The 22,099-nt window shown below is 41.0% G+C and overlaps 1 protein-coding gene across 3 annotated transcripts; it reads right to left on the bottom strand.

The window, feature by feature from the left end:
• Position 1: 1 nt before the first annotated feature.
• prdm2b (PR domain containing 2, with ZNF domain b) lies at positions 2–13,925 on the bottom strand. 3 transcript variants are annotated; one of them, XM_046383388.1, is made up of 9 exons: positions 13,641–13,925; positions 11,930–11,991; positions 11,724–11,841; positions 11,176–11,279; positions 10,649–10,801; positions 9,540–9,666; positions 7,008–7,112; positions 2,313–6,844; positions 2–1,649 (listed from the first exon to the last, which is right to left on the bottom strand). In XM_046383388.1, the coding sequence occupies exons 3-9, from the start codon at positions 11,836–11,838 to the stop codon at positions 1,632–1,634; spliced, it is 5,154 nt and encodes a 1,717-aa protein (XP_046239344.1). In that variant the 5' UTR covers positions 11,839–11,841; positions 11,930–11,991; positions 13,641–13,925; the 3' UTR covers positions 2–1,631. The 3 variants fall into 3 exon arrangements, with proteins under 3 accessions (XP_046239344.1, XP_046239343.1, XP_046239345.1); XM_046383387.1 differs by having other exon boundaries at positions 13,682–13,925; XM_046383389.1 differs by lacking the exons at positions 9,540–9,666; positions 10,649–10,801; positions 11,176–11,279; ... (1 more) ...; positions 11,930–11,991; positions 13,641–13,925 and adding an exon at positions 9,096–9,481.
• Positions 13,926–22,099: the final 8,174 nt, after the last annotated feature.

Here is a 22,099-nt window from a genome sequence, read left to right as displayed (position 1 = left end):
AACTGAAAAATGTTTTTTTTTTTATTTTGTCAATTACAGCAATGTTTTACTTGAGGTCATTTGGGACTTTTGTCTTTGTTCATCCTTAAATACATAATCTTGATGCTGAAAGGCAAACCATGAAGATTTCTTGTGGAAATATAAATTAGCTTCAAATCATATTGTTCAATTTACTTTCCCATAACATGCTACAAAATGTTGAAGTGCTGCCTGCTATCTCTGTCATACACGTGGATATGGTCAAAAGTGAAAAGGTAGGGGGACTTTTCATTGGTAGTCTTATTACATCTATATACTCACAGAAAGGACAACTTTGTCCTTAGAAGAAAGCTCTTTCGGTTATGTTACTGTGGCTCTTGATGGGAAAATCTGTGGACCAACTTTTCACACGTCCATTTGAAATGGACAATAAAATGCAAAACAAGGCTGTATTCAATATGTGAATTTCTACATTGTATTTTGGCATATAAAAGTTGGTTTGTGTATCATTTAGGTTGCAAAATACTTAACGGAGACAACCAATTTAGAGATCTGTTGGCAGAAAGGCTACAAATCAAAGATTTGCTTTAATCTACCAGTGTCTGCAAAGTGCAACAGACCTGAATACATTCAATTATTCACTGAGTAATTAAGCCAATCCACTGATCTGATCCAGGTAGAAATTTTGGCAGTTTGTTTTAAAGTGCTGTAAAAACACTGGGATGAATGAGTGATATTTAAAAAAGATATTTCAAGACATTAGTTTAAGGAGACTTCAACATAATTCCCATTAGTTTACAACTGGAATTACCTGCTAATGTCAGATAAACAAAAAGAGTCTGAAAAAGCAAGTAAAAACATGAGACATACTTGAGATTTAGACCAAAGGAATAGCTGTCAGGCTGCATATCCAATCATAAGCATACTCATACTTACCACACACATATACAGTGTTCCTGAGGACCAATTGTTGCAGTAAACAACTGCTATGTTCATTTTTGTTTCCCAAACAAAAATATGCCAATAAGATATATTCTATAATATACTGACTACAGAAATTTAAATCAAACATACATATTTTCTCAAATCAGGTATAAACTGAAGTAGGTGCCCATTGGGGGAGACATGGAACTTGGCATAATCTAGTTTATACTCTATTCAGCACATGCATTAAGAGAATCTGGAAACATCCAAAAATCTAAACAACCAAATGGGGGGGCGGAAGGAACGGAACAAAAGAATAAACAAGTTTCCCTAACCCTAACTGATACATGATTGCCATTTGCAATATATCAGCTTCCCAAAATAACAGAGCCCTAATGTTACTGTTTTGGGTCAAGTAATGACTCATTTTGTGTATATATATTAACTCATTGTCATTTACAGTTTCCTCTTTTTTTTTTTCTTCTTTTTTTTTTTTGCAAGGCTGGCTAAAAATCGAGGCTCAGTTCAGTTCATAACATAGATGGAAGATAAAGAGTTCCCTCCTTGAATCCAGCAAAAGGCAGTTGAGATAATCAAACTTGAGTTGAGTGAATGAGCCACCACAAAAGATCAAATTCAGTGTAATCAGTGCCTTATTAAGTCCAGAACATTGCCTGAGAGGTGAGCATGTATTCACAGGAAGAAGAGCTCAACAATGTCCACATGGCTCACTTCATCAGCACCTCCTGCAACACACAACATACACAAAGATCAGACAAATGGACCTTCAACGATTAGTCAATTAATGGATTAACGGCCAGACAGAAAATGAATCAGATAATGAATGTGCAACAAAAAATATAACACATTTGACAGAGATATTTAAATGAGAAAATCTGCTGATTTTTATCATCTTAACATTGTAAATTAAATATCTCTGGGTTTTCAATAGTAGATCGGACTAAACAAGACATTTTAATGACGCCACCTCGAACTCTAGGAAACAGGCATTTCTCATTGTTTTTAAACTATTAATTGACACAATGCTTGAAAGAAAAGGCCATGAACAAATGAAAATAACTTGTTAATGACTTATAATTACTTATTATTAGAGCTGTAAGAGATGAAGTAATATCGCAGATGTCCAACAGCAATTTTACTAAGCAGGATGTTAAGATTCCAGCCTGATCAAAACTACATTTTTGAGGCTGATATCATTTGAGAGCTTCATAAAAAAACTCACACATGCGTCATGGTGATACTTGTGTCAAACATATCTTTGGCAGTCTTGTGCTGAATTCTTGTCACCCATTGGCTGGTACAACCAGTGACACGATTGTGTTGCACACACAGACCTGGCCAAGTTACTGATCTAGGCCCGATAAAGGACAAAGAGGACAATGTCTCACCTGAGTCTCTTTTGGCTCTTGAACCGGTGGGTCTTCAGTTTTTACCTCAGCTGAAGGGGTTGTGTTAGCCATTTGTAAGCTCCTGGTGACTGGACCACCCACTCTATCTCTTGTTCGAAGCGAGAACCGCTCCTCTTTCTTCAGCTGTTGTGGTGGTGATTTGGCCTCTGCTAATCTCTTGGGTACTGCCTCTTTGCCCATACGCTGCATTTTCATGGCTGGCCGCTGTTGTGCGGTGTCACTGGGAGTGTCCAGGGATGACGGGGTGGGAGGTAGAGACTGAACTTGGCCCTTCTTAGTTTTTTTGCTAACAGGAACTGGCGCAGGGAATGAGGCAGGCCTCTTTAGTCGTCCCAACATGGCAGTTTTTCCTTTACTTGGCTGGGAGGGTTCAGGGTCTGCTGCACCAGAGCTACGAGCTCTGGTCTTTCCCAGGGGTTTACGCTCCCTCTCGGTCCGTGGTATTTCAGAATCTGAACCTTTTTTCCTAAGACTCATGTTTTTATCTACAACAAACACCGCCTCTTTTTTCACCTCTGCAAGACCTTTTTTGCCCTTTTTAACAACAGGCTTCATGGGACAGCTGACTGCCATGTGTTTACTGAGACTTGCGGGATAAGTAAACTCCCGACTGCAGTGGGGGCAGACGTTGGAGGGCTGCTCTTCCTCAACTTTAATGGTAGCCTTCTTTGCAAAAGTGGCAGCTTTATTTTTCCGAGAAATTGCCCTCTGAACCAGCTGGTTTTTCTTCTTACTGAGGGCACTCATTTTTGTTTTACCAGTATCTTGACTAAAGTTAAGTCTCTTTGGCTGACCCATTCTACGGAAAGCACTCTGGCCTGCAGCAGCTGCTGAAGGTGACACCACTCCATTCTGAGTCTTCACGATTTGCTTCAGGGGGATGGGGTTTTTCTTGGGAGTGTAACGCTTCTTATCACTAGCATTGGCACAGGCCAAAATGTGCTGGTGCAGCTCGGGCATGTTGTCAAAGCTGTTGCCACACTTGGTGCAGCGAATGGCAGTGCTGAACGTTTGTGGTATGTTGTGGGTGGTGAAGTTAGTAGCTGAGGCCACAGAGCCAGCATGTGAGCGGCTATGATAAGGAAAAGGGGGTGGTTTATAACTGGGGTAGTGTTGATTAATGCCAAGGCGGACATCTGGGCCTTTAGGCTTCGATCCCTCTGAGGCCATGATCTTAATTGTAGTGTACAGCTCCTCATTGGGGTCCTCTGCATGATTACCATTAACATCAGGCTCTTCTTTGGCCAAGTCAGAGTCACTGTGTGGAGCAGTTTCATCAGTTTTCTGTGGTGCTGGTGATGAGGGACAGCTTTCCTCTTCGGCTCTGGATGGATCTGTGTAGTTTTGTGGTCTGAGCTTGCCACTCTCCACAGTGGTATGTGAACATGTCTCGTTTGGATGCAGATCCTTTTGGTGCTGCTGGAGGTTACAGAGAAATGCAAACTCCTTAGAACAAACAGAGCACAGAAAGGTCCTGCCCACTCCGTGTAGTGCTGTTCGGTGAGCCAGTAGGGCTGGGGCATCACCAAACAGCTGCACACAGAACTCGCACTTGAAGGGCCAATCCGCGGCATGTTCTGTGATATGCCCACTGAGCTCTTTGATGGAGTTGAACGGCTGTTCACAGACATTACACACAAAAGTCTTGCAGTACATGGAGTCGGCTTCCTCCACCTCAGAGGTTTTATCAGATGGTTTATCAGGAGCAGCAGGGAGAGGTGAAGGCTCAACACCATCCTGAGGTGTAAGATTCATGACTGACAGCTCATCGACGCAGTGCTGAGGTTCTTCTTTTATCTTAGTCTGAGTGAGGGATTGTGAAACGAGCATAGAAGGTGAATCATGTGATGCAAGAGGAGGAGATGAGGAGGATTCTGGCTGGGCTGAGAGAGCAGCAACGGTTTTGTCTTTGACCAAGTCAAGGTTTTGGTTCACTTTGCCATTCTGCAAACTGTTACAAGTTGTAGTCAGAGGAACGTCTTCTGTAGTGGAAAGATCTACTAATGCTGGCTCAGGAGGGCTTGATGACACTGAAAAATTAAGTGAATCTTGAGGTTGAGACTTCGGGGATTCAAGTGGTGTAGGGATATGGTTCTCTTCTTCGTCGTTGTGTTCTTCAGCTGACAAAATCTCCTCTGAGTCTGACAGGGACTTGTGGTCAACTGATCTAGGAGACATTTTTGGCGAGAGAACAGGAAGAGGTCTCAGTGCAGAGGAGTCTGAAGGCTGCGAAAGAGGAGAGTTAGGCATAATCGGAGGAGAGGGTATGGTAGGTAGTACAGGAGGAGGTGGTGTTGGTGATGTCACACTGGAGGTGCCAGGAGAAGAGGGGTTCATGGTGACAGGGGTCAAAGAGGGCGGAGAAGGGTGGGCAGACTCTGATGCAGCAGTTGGAGCCCGAGAATGAAAACAATTTAGGTTTGCCAACGTCGCAGGGCCTTCTTCTCCAGGCAAAGGCAAACCTACATACTCATTCATCAGCACCTTTTCAAGCATGCTGGTGTTAGGCTTCCTCTTTTTTATCAGTGGTTGTGGTGCTGGACTTCCTTTTAATTCTGGCTCGGCACTGCTCTTTCGATGCAAGCTTAAATCAAGGGCTGAATCCCCAAGCACCTTGTTCTGAGTTTCACTCTTCCTACTGACAGCGTATGACAGATCCAAGGGTTGTTGATTACAGGAGTGTCCACCACTATTAGAAGAAGTTTGGCCATGCATGTTATTTCCAGAAAGGCTCAGGTTGTCTTCCTTGTCCTGTAGGCTTCCACTAGGTGACAAGCTGTGACCTTCCAGCTTTGGCACCTTAAGGGTGTATGAGCTCACTGCTTCAACTTTGCAGCTCTCTGTTTTACATGCAGGACTGAGCTGTGGAGATGACGGGGGAGAGGCTGTTCTTCTTTTAAACCTGCCTGAGGCCCCTGGCAGCGACGTCACTGACAGCGGTGAGGCGAGTCTATGGCTTTCTGTTAATACAGCAATGGTTGATTTCTGAATGTCTTGAGTCTGAAGGAGCTGTTTGAGCTTTGGTGAGAGATAAACAGTTTTCTCCCGTTGAAATGCTGATGAATCTGCTGCTTGCTGGAACAGCCCTCGCACTAACAAGTTGGATGAGGATGATGTAGACGATGATGAAGATGATGTAGAGGCTGTGAAAGATGCTGTGTCCGTCTCCACTTTAAGGCTGGGAACAAGTGGGGGTGTAGATGTTCTTCTTTTTGCTGCTGGCTGACCAATGTTGGAGGCTTGCTTTGCAGCGCTCATTCTACTCTCCACCTTTAGCGCCTGACTGATCTGATTTGGGCTGATGATGACTGTGTCCAGACCAAACAGAGCAGCAGATCTAGAGTCCACCTCTATCACTTCACAGGTGCTCACCGAACTGGTGGACACAATCTTGCCATCAATGTAAAAGCTCAAATTTTCAGAGATGTTTTTGGAAATGTCAACTGCATAATCGTCCCTATCTGCCTCATCTTCTGTGTCCGCACTGGGCACATAGACAGGAGGAGGGCTGGTGCTGGGGGACTCATCAGGCTGCTGCTGCTGCACCGATGGTTCTTGCAGTAGCATGCCTTTCCTGCGAACTCCCTTTGGTAACAAGTGACGCTCGTGTATCCTGCGTTGGTGTCTGCGCATGTTGGTGTGTGTACCAAATGCCTTATTACAGTATTTACAGGGATGGAGTTCCTTGGATTCCCCATTTTCATCCAAAATAAAGGGACGGTCAGTATGAGGCCCCATCTCCTTTCTCTGCATCTCAGAGCTGTGCAGAGGTCCTCCTGTAAACTGGGACCCTATGGCTATATAGTGACCACTTGGGCTGGTGCAGTCAGGACTAGAACTGTCAGTCTGCACCATCGGACTGAGCAGACTGGCATTCCCAGCCAGGGAGCCAGGCCTTTTCTTAGGCCCACTCTCATGCCTTCTTTCATGCCGCCGCCGCCCCACCTGTGAACCAAAGGATTTACTGCAGTACCGGCACTTGAACAGTTGTGTTTGCTGGTTAGTGATTGCATGAATGTGATTGTGACGTTCCAGACCTTGTCTGGTGGAGAAGTGGCGCTCACAGTGCTGACAGGGATATGACTCTCCGTGGGGATCACCCTCAAGGTCACCATCGGGATCAGGGTCAAGGTCAAGATCAGGATCAACCTCAGGTTCTTGCCCTGCGAATGAGGAAGACTCCAACTTTCCCTGTGAATCCTTATGGCTTTCGTCATCACAGGTCAGTGATGGTACAGGCTGCTTCTTCTGCACAGAATCAGCCAGAGGTGAATGCTGAGCAGTTTGTTGCTGCACGTCACTTGGTTCCCCCAAATCACCAGCGTCCTCTTCTTCCTCCTCCTCTTCCTCTTCTTCTTCTTCGTCCTCCTCCTCCTGCCCATTTCCTGTGTCTGTCATCACTGATGACTTGGCCTCCACATTTATATGGCCAGTGCTCCCCAGGGAATGGGTTTTCTGGAGTTCCTGTGAGGGCCCTAAGGTTGATGGCCTCTCATCCTCCTCCTTCAGACCTGTGAACAGTTTATCATGGGTGTTAAGTAGAGGCTTTTCATCAAACCATTTGAGGAATTTCAGTTAACAGTAAGCATGTAACAGATAAATACTTAAATGTTCAGTGAAAGAATAGGTGGAAATCTAAATATGCTAATCATCCATAACAATAAGTCAACTTACCTTCTTCCCCATCCCACATCTCCTTGAAAGTAGGTTTGGTTACACTGGTTTTCTTGAATCCACCCGAACCAGCCTGTCTGGCTCTCTCCAGCAGCTTTCTTCTGGCTGCAAGTACAAACATACACATCGTTTTTTACCAAGCTTAATCAAAAGCAAACACAGGTTTAAAAGTGAGAAGTGTAGAAAATCAATATTAGGATAACAATTAGTATTATTATTCTCCCCCAAACAACATCAATAATAAGAACAATAACAATATTACTAAGAAGAAGAAGAATCACATACATTTTGGGCTAAAAAGCAGTCTTTGGTTATTATTTGGAAAATAAGTTCAAGTCAACAAATAGTCTTCTGGAGGTAAGCAAAGTGGTATAGTTTTTCTTAATCACAAATTACTAAACCAAAATCTGATTCAGTACCCCATATGATACTACTTAAAAACACAGCAAAGTCAACCTTGCTGCCCATCCTAAAGCAGCTTCACGTTGCATTCATAGTTATGGACAGTCTTGCATTAGTTATTTAAATAAGGATGCAATGCTTCATATGACACTATTTTGAATTTCCAAGCCTTATCTGCCTCAAGAGGCTTCCCTGGCACCTCCTCATCATCATTTGAGTGTGTCAACAAGGTCACCTGACCTGGCCTACAAAGCCTAATTCATACCAGAGAAACACATGCTGCAGGTCAGTCATCTGACCAGCACGGTCAGCGTCATTCTACTAAATCTACAGCAGGAGCACAGCTACCAAAACATTTGTATAATTTAAGGGCACTAGCATTTAATAGCCCTAGGATTTCCTTTTTTCAAATCCAGCGGTCACTGTGCAAGGACACCAACTCTGTCATAAATCAGTGAGGTAACATGCATAATGTTTGATATTAAGATGAAGCTAGCAGGATAAGTAAGCTGACCTCTTCAAGGTTGAACTGCTGTAAAATACAGGGCTGCCAAAAGACACCACACAACAATATAAAGAGAAGTTGTGATGGAGGCTACTGTCCATAGGGTCACAGAGAAAATTTAACAGTCTCTTCTCACAAGAAATGACAAACAACCCACTTAAAAACAGAGCTGCACAATTAAGGATCACAAATGTTTAAAGGATAAATGTTCAGGACACATGGCTCACAACCCTTTCTACCTCATTTCAGAGGCATTACAGAAGTCAGGGGGACAGATGTGACTTTCTGTATTTTGTCTATGTTTATGTGTTGATTTGATTACATATAAATAGTGACAGTGAGAGTCTCAAAATTACATTTACAAACATCTAAATTATGTTACTATCTACACTGGGCTATTACTTGTACTCTTGTGGTGTTGCATTCTAATATTTTTACAGGATTTTTTGTTTTTAACTTATATTACAACACAGTACACAATCTCGCTTATTCCCATGATGATTTAAGATAAATATGTGAAACAAGACGAGAGATAAAATCAGATAGCAGACACTGAACATTGTTATCAATTTGCTTTCTTCTGCGTGGTCCCGCAATGAATTATCCACATGATCCAAAATATGGAGACACTGTATGCAAAGTCCACACTCACAAATGTAATTACATAAAGCAGCAAAACGACTGTTTCTTACAAATAAATGATTGGTCCCTTGCCTCTATATTTTTGATCTTTCAGCTATCATTTGTTTGTTGGGGAAATAATTAACTAAATGACGTCTCTGACATTTTAGTTTAACAGGTTTTGTTCTGATGTCACGAGTGTTAATACTTTCAAAGCAGGCTACAACACCAGCCGGGTTACTATAATGACTACACCCGTGATAATAGTCTTTCCACCATATGGATATGATCAGTTTTTAAGTATGAATTTACTCCAGGCACTTTGCCATCTGTTTCTGTACACCGAGATGTCCGTGCGTTCGGACCTAGCCGTTTAGCCTCATGCTAGCATGTAACACCAAGTCTGACAACTCGATGAACTGGTTATTCTGGACCCAGAAGGACGTGAAAAGGCAATTTCAAACGCTCTCCACCAGATATAGCCATATTTTAGGTTGTTAATTAATACTTGCGCTCTAGTTAGCCTTCAATCGGATAAAGAAGCTGGCTAGTGAGCTAACCTGCTAGGCCATCATCAAGTGGAGAGGCTGGCCGATGGATGGCTTTCATGCTTTAGGAACTCAAGGAAGGTCACATCCTCGACAACGTCAGGACCCAGAGGAGGAAAAGCTGCAAAAAGTTGCTAAGATGCCCGATTAACAGCCGAATGGGCTGTTTACCTGCAACTGGTTAGATCAGTGGTTGTAATTTTGAGCCAAATCTACCCGCAGCAACGAGTTGTAGGTCGGGTATGAAAGTAGAGAAAAGCCCCACACATCGCAACCGTTAACGTTAGCTACCACTAGCCTTCCTTCATTTGTAGCTAGCTAGCTCGCCAGTTACAACTTCGACTGAACTGCAAAGAAATCGATTCGTGGCTAATTTAGCGTGACATGAGTGCAGCTCATACACCGTTAATCAAAATAGAGCAGATGTGTCATCTTTCGTTGTAAGTTAGGCCTCACCTCGCTTCGCCCTGGGTGAATTTTTCCTGTTCAGACTGCTGGCTCTTTCTTCCTCCAGTGCAGCTGTTATCTCAGGGTTGTCTTCCACAGTGTACCACACCAGCAGCTCCTCTCCCGGCCGGATAGGCTGCAACAATGAGAGATGAGGTCGGCCACCAATCACAGCACGGCTTGCTGACAGGCAAAGGGGGGATATTTGGGCCACTGTGCATCTTATCTGTCTGGGGGTGGGGGGGTGTATGGAATTCGACATTGTTTTCACACCATAGTCTGGAGAATATTCTCAAGTGGTGATAATTTGTTGTTGTCAGTTTGACCCCTTTCATACATTTGCATGAATCTTAAATGGGCTGTGAGCTTACACACAACACATCACAGCTAGTCATTTCAAACTGATGCATGTACGCTCCATGTTTGACACTTTCAACCAGTGGCAGAGGAAGTATACAGAGCCTTCAGTTAGGGTGAAAGTAACAATACAACATTATGAAAATGCATTGTTACAAGTTAAAGGCATTCATTCAGAATTGGGGCTGGGCTGCACTATCTGATGACGATCTGATGAAGTCATATCAGGGTCAAAGCCACCCACAGCGGTGCTGATACTTTTAAATAAATAAAACCAGCTAATGTAACATGTAGGGGAGACAAATGTGTCATGATGCATCATTAATATAAAATGCCTCACCACTTTAACAGGTACACTTCCACAACTTAATGCAATCTAATACAATAGCTCAGCCATGAATTCTACCTTTATGAAGATAATCATGTTCACTTTAGTTCAGTTCAGTATTACTGAAGCTGTTACTTTGCAGTGGTGTAGAACTGGGCTACATCACACTGAGGTGTTTCTACTGATTTACAAACATGGGCGGGGGGGGGGGGGGGGGGGGGGGGGGTGCGTTGATCTGAAACATTTTACATGCATACCTATTTTTGAAAACACTTTAATATGTGCACATCTAATTGTATTTCTCTGCTCAGAATAACATTCCTAAGTGCCTTAATCCTAAAAGAATAAGTTTCATTCATCCACTTATTATATTTCGGAACATGTTCCCTTATTCGAAGGACCCACAGGGTTCATGAATGTGTGTTTGACTTACCCTTAAAACTTTGTAGTAAATGGTTCTGTTAATCTCCAGAGGGAAAAGATTCTGCTCTTCGCTGGAGTGTGCCCAGTTCACATATCGCAGCCAGTTTCCCTTCATGGGGTCTGTGGCGTCAACACACATCCAGCCCCGAGCTGGGAAATAAACCTTTAGGGCACAGGTACAAAGAAGATGTTATAAAAATGTATATAGCTCGAGAACACCTGGACGTGACCATGCAATAGGGGTCACCTTTGTCCAACTGGAAGCTAAAACACAATCAGCACTATTTATCATTGCAATGTAATAACAAAGGCTTGTTAATTTTCCTCCTAAACTGCAGCTTTGCCGAGAGATGTTCAAAGTCTTAATTTATCATATACTTCTATAGGTCACTATTAAATGTCATAGTTACATAAGCACTGAAACTGTGAGTGCTGCACTCGATGCAGAATGTAGCCAGGCTCGTTTTACTTTGACGTATGCAGTGACTACCAAAAGTGTCTTGGTGAGCATTTCAGGGAAAGAAGCCTGTAACATACCTCCCACATGTACACATTACTCGTCACCTGGGACCTTTTCTTCTTTTCTCCGACAAATGGGCCGAACCTCTTGCCTTTAGGAATGAGCCGAGTGGCCCAAACACCTGAAAATAACAATAAGGAGAAACATCTCATACCTGTTACATTTGGGATTATATTTTTAAGTGTTAAATATGCTGAAATATGTATCACTTTATTTATTTTTATATTAGAGTTTTAAGATGCTGGGAAAAAAGTGTATGTCCATAAACCTCCTCAGGGGCAATTGTTGAATAAAGACAGGCTTGCCAGGCTTACATGTAATATCTGAATCTGAGGCATGGTGAAAAAATACTTGCAGTATTTTGACATAACTAACATTCTAAATAGTTTCTGTTTCTGTCATCCTTAAATGAGTTCAAAGTTAATTTAAGCTCTAATGTTCTCTGTGTTCTAACACAGCCTGGTTTCATTGTGGTCCGCCATCACTGGCTGCTGGAAGTCATTTTCAAAGTGGTACATCAGTGAAATGCACATAGAACATCAAGACGTTACACTTCTGTACTCACCGACACGGCTTTCATTTACAGCAGAAGGTCCAAGAGTCAAACAGTCAGGCAAACCCTTCCACACATGAGCTGGAATTTCTTCTAGACTTTCCACTGTCCCTCCAGTAATGGCCATGATCTACAATACATGAAAAATCACATTTTCTATCATAAAAGCTCTGTGATAGTGTCAAATATATACAGATTTTAAGAAGTGGATATTTTACCTGCTCAGGTCGTTTTCCACAAGATAGTGGGTGCTGAGTCTTAATGAGGGTTACCACATGGACTGTAAATATAAAGCAAGTGATCAGAAAAGCAGCCGCACACTTGAATGAATGCCCTCAAAGTGAATTCATTACAAACCGCATCTTAGTGAAGGCAACACACAAACTGTCTAATGGAACTGTCTAGTGTTGAGGTTATTCGCACAAAGTTGAAACATGACACCAGATAAAAACAAATTTTCAGTGACTTATTTCCATAGTGGTCCTGGCTTGTCCAAGCTCAGGACAAGAGAGAGCTATGTCTATGCCAAAATATGGACTTCAGGAAAGTTGTGACATGCAAATTTAACCGTAGGCATACCATAGAATATTCAAGATATTCATCTCCCTAATTAGCCTATGATAAAAGCCAGTAGTGTAGTCTATGAATCAATGCAGGCTGTCTGTCCTGCAACTAGTAATTCGCTTTATTGCAGATTAGTTTGCAGATAATTTTCATGATCAGTCATTACAAAAAGATTTACCTATAAAATATAAGACAATACACAGCGCTCAGCCCAATGTGATGTATTCATGGCGAGTATTTGCGGTGAGTTGAGATGAGCAAAGCTTCAGGTGCAGCTAGAGATCCTAAAATAAGCGTTTCTTTCATATTTTTTGTGTAAATGCATGTTGTGTAATTTACAGTGAGAGATCTGAAATTCTGGACAAAATGTCTGTCATAATTGCTACAGCGCACGAAGGCGGAATTTTTTAAGCCAAGTTATTAAAATGTATATCCTATATAATACTTTTAATTCTCAACAGCACAAAACAGAAAAGCAGCAAATCCTCCCATTTGAGAACCTGGAAGCTGTGGATGTTGATGTAGATAATGAATTACCATAAAAGTCAATACATTTCCTCTTTTTCAACTAATCAGTTAATTGACTTTCTCACATTAATGGAAACAATGAAAACTTCAGTTGTTTCCACCACAGCCTAAGCTTTAGTAACAGGCTTTTTGTCCCAGTTGGCAGAAAAAGCCAGTTGTTCTGACCCATGAGTTTCGTGAAGATGAACTCACTCATCACGATGAATTCATTATTAAAAAAATATTCCACAAAGTTCAGCAGCAGATCCTCTGACATTAAAGACTCTTGCTTGACTTAATGATGATGCTGCATCATCTGAGAGGCGGATAATTCACAACGCTAAGACAATAAACCTTATTGTCTGCAGATGTGTGGTGCTAAAGCTTTAACGTGCCCTTCAAACATAGGATAAAATGCATCAACTTTTTTTTTTGTTTGTTTGTTTTTAAATGGACAGTTCATTTAGGTTCATTTGTTTTTGTTATTGATTTTTGTTTTCCCTTCACTATAATCCGCTGGTGCTGGAGTTGTGATCAGACATCTTTAAACCCCTTCTAGCTGAAGTTCAAGCAACAAATGGAGAGATTTCAGTGTGGGTGTGTGTGTGCGTAAAGCGGATTTTAAAGCGTTTTGCCCCCGTTCATCACCAAAAAGTTGACAAAGACAAATAATGAACGGATATGTAAACCGTGCAGCGCCTGAAGGATGCAGTTTATTGTTACCCTTGCAGGCAAACCGTCCGCTCTCCTTATTCTTCCCGATGTTGGCCGGCGTAAGGTGGCTGGAGCCTTTTTCTCCTTCAATGTTGCCTACCGTAGGTTTGTTCATGGGTTTAGGCTACTCATACGCGCACTTACCTGCTTTATTTGACCGGGGACTTGTGATTTTAGTGCTCTACCTGCTTTCAATCTGCTGAAAATGGCGGATGGAGGCTTGAGTCGAAAGCCTCTTCTGTAACTCGGATCGTGGTGTAGTGTAGTTGGGAGAGGCAGCCTGTCAGACCCGTGCACACACACACACACACACACACAGCGAGGGAACAACAATGTTCAGAGAGGAGGTTTTTGTAGACGCCAAGGCTCCCTGGTCTCCTCTCCTGCAGGCAGTGGCTCAAGTCCTGTCCACATTGCAGCCTAACATGAAACCATGCCAATTAAGTACCTTGCTTAGATTTATCTGTGAGCACAATGGGCCTGTAGGCTGGTACCATCTGTGCATCCGTGAATAGCTAAGAGGAACTCAGTAAAAGCAGGCAGATGCAGCCTGAAATGTGTTACTTGGTGGGGAAACGTTCTCAACTTTAATAATTTTAGATTAAAGGCTCAACCTGTGGCAGCTGTTGCTGTGATATTGTTTTCTTTTTGTCTCACATTCTTTAATATACTTATTCTAATATAATATCTTCCAGCTGCTGACTAAATGTGAGTAATTTTGGCTATGTGAGTACAGAATGAATAATAATGTGGAAAATGCAGCATAAATACTATGATTAAAAACAAACCATAAGATAGTTAAACACATCCAACAGTTGGTACTTTCTGTTTACCAAGCGTCCTGCTGTGCATTCAGTCCCTGACATGTGGCGACAACAGAAAAAGCTATGAAAAATTGCTTTCATAAAAGTAAGGTTGTAAAGGAACATTTAATCCATAAATCAAAAATCCGAAATACATATTTTTTCTTCCTTCTCCCTTTGGTGTGAGTTTCTGAGTTTTAGGGGTAGGAAATATTTTCTTTCCATATAACCGCACACTACTCACGGGATGGAGCCGAGCTAACTGAGCTAACTGAGCTAGCTACAGCTCAGAGGAAAGAGAAATGTTTTTATTTTTCTTTCTTTCTTTCTTCACATTGAGCACCACAAGCGATTGCCCTTTAGTTGCTTTATATCTGAGAGAAGGCAGACATCTCTACAGCCAGTGGCTGCAGAACCCTGATGGCTGATGGATGATGTATAGCACTACAGGAGAGATGGGGAAAATGATTTTGGGATGAATTGTTTCTTTAAAATGTGAAGTAAGTTAAGTTATTACAAATGTCATTCAGTTGCCGGTTTATTAAGTGCAGTAATACAACAGTCTACTTTTATGAAGGCAGTCATATTCAGTTTTTGTGAAGTGTTATTCTGTTATTTAGCCTACCTTATTTACATCCTCCAAAAAGATTATACAGTCGAGTCAGCACTTCTGTGAAAATTACAGGCTTCATGAATATATTTATTGCAGGATTTTTATTAGTAATTTAAAAAAAAATAAATTAAAAATTAAAATGCTTTATCACATTTATATGAAAGTCTAGTAATGTCATAAAACAGTCCTACAAAATGTTCACAATGGCCTCATAGAATCAGATATGTTAAAGGGACACACACTGTAGCTTCTATGATACAAACAATAAATTATTATCTTTTATACAGTATTTATTGTCCTATGGTCAAACATAACTACAACAGAGAGAAACAAGATTAATTATAATTTAATTAAAGATAATTTCCATAATTACATGGAACATGAAAAGAGCCCCAACAAAACAAGAAAACAAGAAAATAAGCCATAAGCCTTCTTCTCAGGTGTCCTCGTGGGTACAGATGTGTATGTGGCCTCTGTCCTCGTGTTGAAATCTAAACAAGCTTCAGCAGAATACAGCTCATGTTTGGATATGTTGTTGCATAAGTTCCCACATGCATTAGTCATACCGGCTCTCAAAGGGCACGGCAGGTAATCATGACTGTTATCACCACTTACAGGTAACATGTGTGACCACTAGAGGCTGCTGTGCTACCATAAACAGGTCGTGCCCTGTTCCAGTCATGATCATTTGTGAAACTAGGCAGCACAGGACTGATAATAGATGCCATGGCTCTATGAATGTCAGAGCAGCACTACAGCTACCAGGAAAATAGTGGCTGCAACACCTGTGAGGAGATATGTGATCTATGTGTTTGACTGCATCTTTCTGTGACAACACATAACCCTCTTTGCATGGTGGCAATAATGCAATAAAGTGCCTCTTTATTGACTTGAGTTGTGCTTTCTTGCATAACTTCTACAAGAATTGAAGGTAACCTCCAGTTAATGATTATTAAAGGATCAGTGTTATGTCTGAAAATGTGACCTCAAACCACATTAAAATATGAAAGCCTGAATTCACAGTATTCAGGGTTCTTATATGAGCTTCATGTTGTTGAGACTTTCATCTATATTCATTCCAATAATATCCCAGTAATGCGCTGAGATAGACAGAGAGAATCACATTGTGGACGAGTCATGTACCTCATCTGCTTCTTTAATGTCTGTACCTTCAGTGTTCAAAGCATCTCAACCAGATGTGCTGAATCCTGCCCCCATTTTCACAAGCTTTCACCCTCACTGCTCAAGCAAAACCAAATTCCTCCACCCTTTCTGCAGTCTCCTGACCTATGTCCATCAGGCTGACAGATGTCACAGGTTCTGCTGTTTTTTTTTATGAGAGCTGTAACTCCTCATCTCCCACATGAGGATCTACATAAACTAAACTTGTGTTACTGGATGAATCATACTTGGTTTCCCTTAAATGGTAAATTCAGTTTTTTTTAATTTGCCTATATAAACGTATGAACAAGTTTTGCCTGATCTGATCTGCCTGCTGTTCATCCTGGCCATTAAAAGATCCACAAAAGCTTGATTTTGTACAAAAATATATAATCTGAAGCTAATATGAGCAGAGGGAACAAGTGGATATCTGCCACAGTAGACATTTTTTTGGCACATTTTTTTTTGTTACAAACCTTTTTGTTTTTCCAGTCTTTTCACGAAGAGTTGGAGTAGAGGAATAGTAAAAAAAAGAGACATTTGTGCTGAAAAGATTAATTTTGGAAGATCGATTTGTCTAACTTTGATGGCAGAAGCCCTGTATGGCTTCAGATAAACTTTTAGTAAATGCATTAGGTGGGGATCTTTTGATGGCGTATAGGCCTATGAACAGGAGGAATCAGAGCAAGAAAAGGCTGGACACAAGACTCTATATGTATATGCAGTACTGTATTTGTTCATAGATTCTTGATCTCACAGGCATCTCCTAAGTAATTAAAAGCTTAACTAACGGGTGAATGCCTGAGGCTTCTAAGCAATGCAAAGGCCTTTGCACCCATTGTAAATTTGTTCTAAAAATGAATTATTCTTTTACGATCTTTACTCCCATGTGTAAATCTGTATTCATTTCACTCAGGCTTTTTAAAACAAATGCAATTCGAAGCATGCAACAGTTACAGTGGGTTATGTTTGCTGTACTTGGTGAAGTTCCGGTATACAAGTTCAAAGCTTTCACTTGGAGCAGGATGCCCCCTTCACTATCCTAAAATATTTGCTGTGTGTAGGATGAATCATGACCATGCAGTACAGCCGGTACTGCAACCTGCCAAAGTGTGATTGATAGGAGGGCTGTGTGCAGCATGACACAGCAGGAAAACTGATAATCCTACTCGGCTCTTACGCAGCATGTAGGAGGCGTGTGCTTCTTCATGCATGTGGTCGACTGTACTGCATGCACGTATGAGCCATGTGGCCAATGGACGTGTACGTATTGTACATGAAGAACATTTTGTGATTAAACACTGGACACAGTTTGTTTGAATAACCACAAATATTCACCATTCCTGCACTGACATCACTTTAATGATGCACAATCAAAAAGCTCAACAAAATAAGTTACAAGTTCATCATAAATTTAATTGTATAGAAATTTGAATCACAACATTCATAAACACTTACTATCAAACGCACATTTCATAGAGAATTACTACCATCTTTAGTAAAGTTGGTGCTATTCTCACATTCATCATGAACCACTGCCATACCATTTGTACTAGAGCATTACCACGAGTAAATAATAATCTACTTATAACAGCCAATCAACAACTTGCATTAGGTCAAGACTATGACACTATATTTTATACTGCACCATATTGATTTTCCATACAAAACCTACGATCAGCCTGTAAAATATGATGCAGTGGCAGAGACTGAAGGTACCGTGTGAAGCTTTTCACCACTAGCACCATGGAGCAATGTTTTTATACGTGGGCTCTTCATTTTGTTGCTATTGCCTTTGTAACGGAGAACGCCTGCCACTGGTTTCAAAAAAGAAAAGAAATGTACCCGCAAAGGCAGTGAAGAAGATGACCGCTGACATTAAAAAACACGGAAAGTGTGCAAGAATTAAGTTATTTATAAAATCAACTTTGCAAATGTTGTATGAGGATAAAATGCACTAAAAAGGTTTGTTAGAGCTCAGTGGTACACACAATACATTCTAAATACGAACAAAACCAAGAAAACTCCACAGGGCACCTTTAATCCACCGAACAACACATGCATCAATCAGGAACCACACTGCTGAATGAATATTTTTACCTTTGATGCTTAAAGTATATTTTACTGATAATGCTCCTTTAACACAATACTTAAGTAAAATATAAATAGGACTTTGTGCAGAGAAACTCATTCTGCTCAGTGGTTCAGTTTTTCCATTCGTCATCAAACAGATATTCCATTTGTCAACTAATCTTTACTTTCGTGTCCTAAAACAGGACAGGTAATTATAAGTGCAAATGCATGGACAGCAACAGAACCATTTAATAGTTAATTATAGATTCAAGGAAATCACATTTTGTGAAACTCTTGTACTCACTTGTATTCAGCGCAGCTTCTTGGATACAGACATCCAAACAAATCCAATAGTGATAAAAGACATCAGTGTGAAGAATGCTGCTCCAAGTGCTGGCCCTCTGTTCATCAGAGATGGGAGACCAAAACTGTCATTAGTGAAATCAACACACACATAATTGCTACATGCAGTGACATAAAAGTTTTCACACTGTGAGCTCTTAAGCAGACAGGAACATGTCCCCACAGCACTGTTTGTGCCTCAGAGATTAGTGGAGACTTTTTCCCACTTACTTCTTTGAATTTCAACATATCTGCTAATACCTGTGTAGTGGAATTTTTGAATACAATACGCAGACAATAATTGAAACATGGCAAAGAAACACATTTACATTGTAGTATTAATTGAAGCAAAGGGTTTAGAAGTAGCTCAGTGTTGTTTTCTTACCTTCAGGCACTTCTTCTATCAGTATAAAAATCTTCGCTGTATGTCTTCATGCTGGTGCCTTCCGCAGGGGCGGAAACACTTTCTGCCTCTGCATCAGTGACAGCTGGGCCAAGAGCTGTGACATATTCAAGTGTTGCAACATGAACCTGTGCTACAACTGTAGGGATTTCCTCATCTGGATTCAGCATTTTCTCTATGATCTGAGTCTCAGATGTGACATGTATCTCTGCATCATTGTCACCTACTGTCTCCTCTTCCAGTTCTGTTTCCATTGGGAGAGGATCTGATTGGACCACAACTTCTTCTGTGTTGTCCTCTGGAAGACCTTCTTCTAGATCTTCTGGGGGAATTATGAGGATTGGGTCTTCTCGTTCCTCACTGGTAGATTCCAAAAGCACAATGGCAGCAGGTTTTTCTGGGGCTATTTCCTCTGGACTCTCCTCCTCTATATCACGTTCTTTTTGGACAAGGACATCAAATTCCTCTTTTACTAGTGTACTATGAAGAGGTTCTCGATCCTGTTCATCATTTTCTTCTGGGAGTGTTGGAACAGGCAACCCTGCAACCTTTATTTCTGTATATTCCTCTGGATTTTCTTCATCTGAGGCTTCTGGGGAAACTGTGGGGATTGATTCTTTAACTTGTTCCTCCAGCTCCTGCTTCTCTTCAGCGGGGTCCAAAGGAGCAATAACACCTAGGCCTTTTTGGGATGACTCATGTGGTGTTGCAGCAGTGTCAACTTGACTTTTAAGCTCTACAGGAAAGAGGGTGACAGATTTTTCCTCTAATATCATGGAAAGAGGTTCTTCAGAAATTTCCACTATTATTACTGGGGCAACTGCTTCTTCTATTGCAGGTTCCTTGGGAGGCTTCCTCTTCTTTTGTTTCTGACAAAATGACAGGGACTGTTTCCTCTTCTTCCAGTTCCTGTTCAGCATGTTCCACAGGTACAATAACAGATTATTCTGGGGCTGACTCCACTGGTGCTGTTTCCCATGCAGCAGACTCCTCAGTCTCAAGTTCTGCAGCGTTGAAGATGACACGTTTCTCTTCTTCTGGTGTTAAAGAAAGATGCTTGCCCTCTGTTTCAGTACTATCACTGGGCACTGTAAATAAAGGTTCTTCTTGGGGAGCTTCTCCTGCATTTTCCTCTGGAGCTTCATCTTCTGCGGCTTCAAAATAGTTGACAGAGTTTGGTGCCTCTGCAGCTGGATTCTCCACATAATACTGTTGTGGAGACTTACTTTCCCCAGCAACAGCAACAATTTCTTCTGTAGTTTCATCTGGAGACACCTCTGCAAAGGCACCATCTACAGGTGCAGTGTTCTCCTCTGGAGAGCACAAGGTTCCTGCGGAGCTAATTCCTGAAATGCAGCTTCATCGCTGTTGTCAGAGACCTGATCTCTGATGAAAACTGGATCCGGTTCTTTCACCATTACCGGAATGTCTTCTTCAGCAGGTGATTCCCCAGGAGATTGAGTTGCAACATCTGGAATGAGTTTCTTTTTATTCTCAATAACATGACTGTGGTTTTCAGTTTCTTGTGCAGGTTTCTCTAGAACTGGTTCTTCCGTGACTTCAGCAGCTGCAACTGAAGTTAGAGATTCAGCAACAACTGGAACTTGTTCTCCAGTGCATCAACAGTGAATCCATTTGGTTTGTTCTTTGAGTTAACAAGGGAACCCTTATTTACATAACACTTGATTTAATAAATATTAACATTAAGTATTTATTTTTATAAATTTAATGAACATCAAAACAATAAAACTGAGAATTTAACTATTCAACATTCACTTATTCATTCATATATTTTTATACATCATATGTGTAGGTCCGCTTTATATATTTACAACCAGCAGGGTTGACTTTAGCATCACATTAGTTTAAACTTAAAAGCTAATTGTAATCTGAAAGATCTGCTGTTAAGTATTTCATTGTGTCTAGAAGTTTTCCATAAAGGAAACCCCACAGTACCCTAAAACTCTGAAAATGGCAGTAAATGTAATGACAGCTCATTATGTAACAGTCAAGAAGATCTACGCAAGGAGAATGTGTAGTGATCCAAGTTTAAGTTCAAATGCCTCACAGAGTAGTATTCTAACAGAAGTGGATGTCTCATTGAACAGACCACGGAGGTATTTTGAGATATATTTGGTTGTTAACAACACATTTTGGAACAGGAGTTTTATTCTTGATTTAGGTGGCTGACTGAGGTCAGTTACCAAACTGAATGCATATTTTTATTATTCATAGCGAGAAAAGACCTCAAGCCACATTTGCCTTTCCCTGTCATAGATTCTTTTGACTCACAATCCAACTATTATGTCACACCAAACTCAGTGTTATCTTATTAAACCAACAATGCAGCCTATAGTATTTTGTGAAGCCTATATTATTTTTCAGAGAGGCAGTATGTTAACAATGCAAAAGTAGCTTGACAATAATTTGGCATAGGAGCATTTAGGGATTCCTTTCTAATAACTGAATCAATAATCATCATATCAGAAGACTGTGGAATAATTGCATGGCTTACGTATTGGTGCAGATGAGCATAGCTGAACATTTAGGACCAGAGTCAGCACTAGCAGAGAGGAAGCTTTGAACATGATGTCTTCTGGGTCCAACAATTTCCAAAAACACAGCAGTCAGACTGGAGCCTCAACTGTTAAGGAATATCCTGCAGGGGTGAAGCATGCATTTAAGATGTCAACATGGACACATGTTGTAAAGTGACATACTCTACGGAACTATTGGGAGGGTGCTTTTAGGGCTGGTGCATAAAAAGAGACATGCGACATTTTCTACAAGACTGCACACTAGCAGTTCATCTTCCTGGATCAAACATACTTTCTTAAAACAGATGTATGAAAATAAGAACAGCTGCTTTCTGTTTACTAGAAGAGCTCTCATTAGGTGAAAAAATATGTATTAGTTTTATGGTTGGATATTACTTTTTCATAACAACAGAGGAGCAAGAAAAAAAGAATGAATGAATGAAAGAATGCTTAGTGAAAGCTGTATATTGGGCAGTATACCATTGTATTATAATCTAGAAAGTGATCTTTGCTCAGTACAGCATTATCCATCCGTCTATATGTATAGATATATAAATTCAGTCACTCTGAATTTGTACAAACACTACATGTGCGACTGACGATCTGAGCAATTCTATCCTGCCATGTATCACGAAGGTCTTTAGGAACAAAGCTCAAACAGCACTTTAATC

This window comes from Scatophagus argus, chromosome 3, assembly GCF_020382885.2.
Source record: "Scatophagus argus isolate fScaArg1 chromosome 3, fScaArg1.pri, whole genome shotgun sequence".
NCBI classification, from domain to species: domain Eukaryota; kingdom Metazoa; phylum Chordata; class Actinopteri; family Scatophagidae; genus Scatophagus; species Scatophagus argus.
This window is presented reverse-complemented; position numbering and strand designations above follow the sequence as displayed.

Excerpts from the sequence above, each read along its gene's own strand:
- prdm2b (XM_046383388.1), bottom strand. The coding sequence starts at position 11,838 with ATGGCCATTACTGGAGGGACAGTGGAAAGTCTAGAAGAAATTCCAGCT. Across the intron at positions 11,280-11,723 it reads TGTAAATGAAAGCCGTGTCG|GTGTTTGGGCCACTCGGCTC; the intron begins GTGAGTACAGAA and ends TGTTATTTTCAG. Across the intron at positions 6,845-7,007 it reads GATGTGGGATGGGGAAGAAG|GTCTGAAGGAGGAGGATGAG; the intron begins GTAAGTTGACTT and ends AACTGTTCACAG.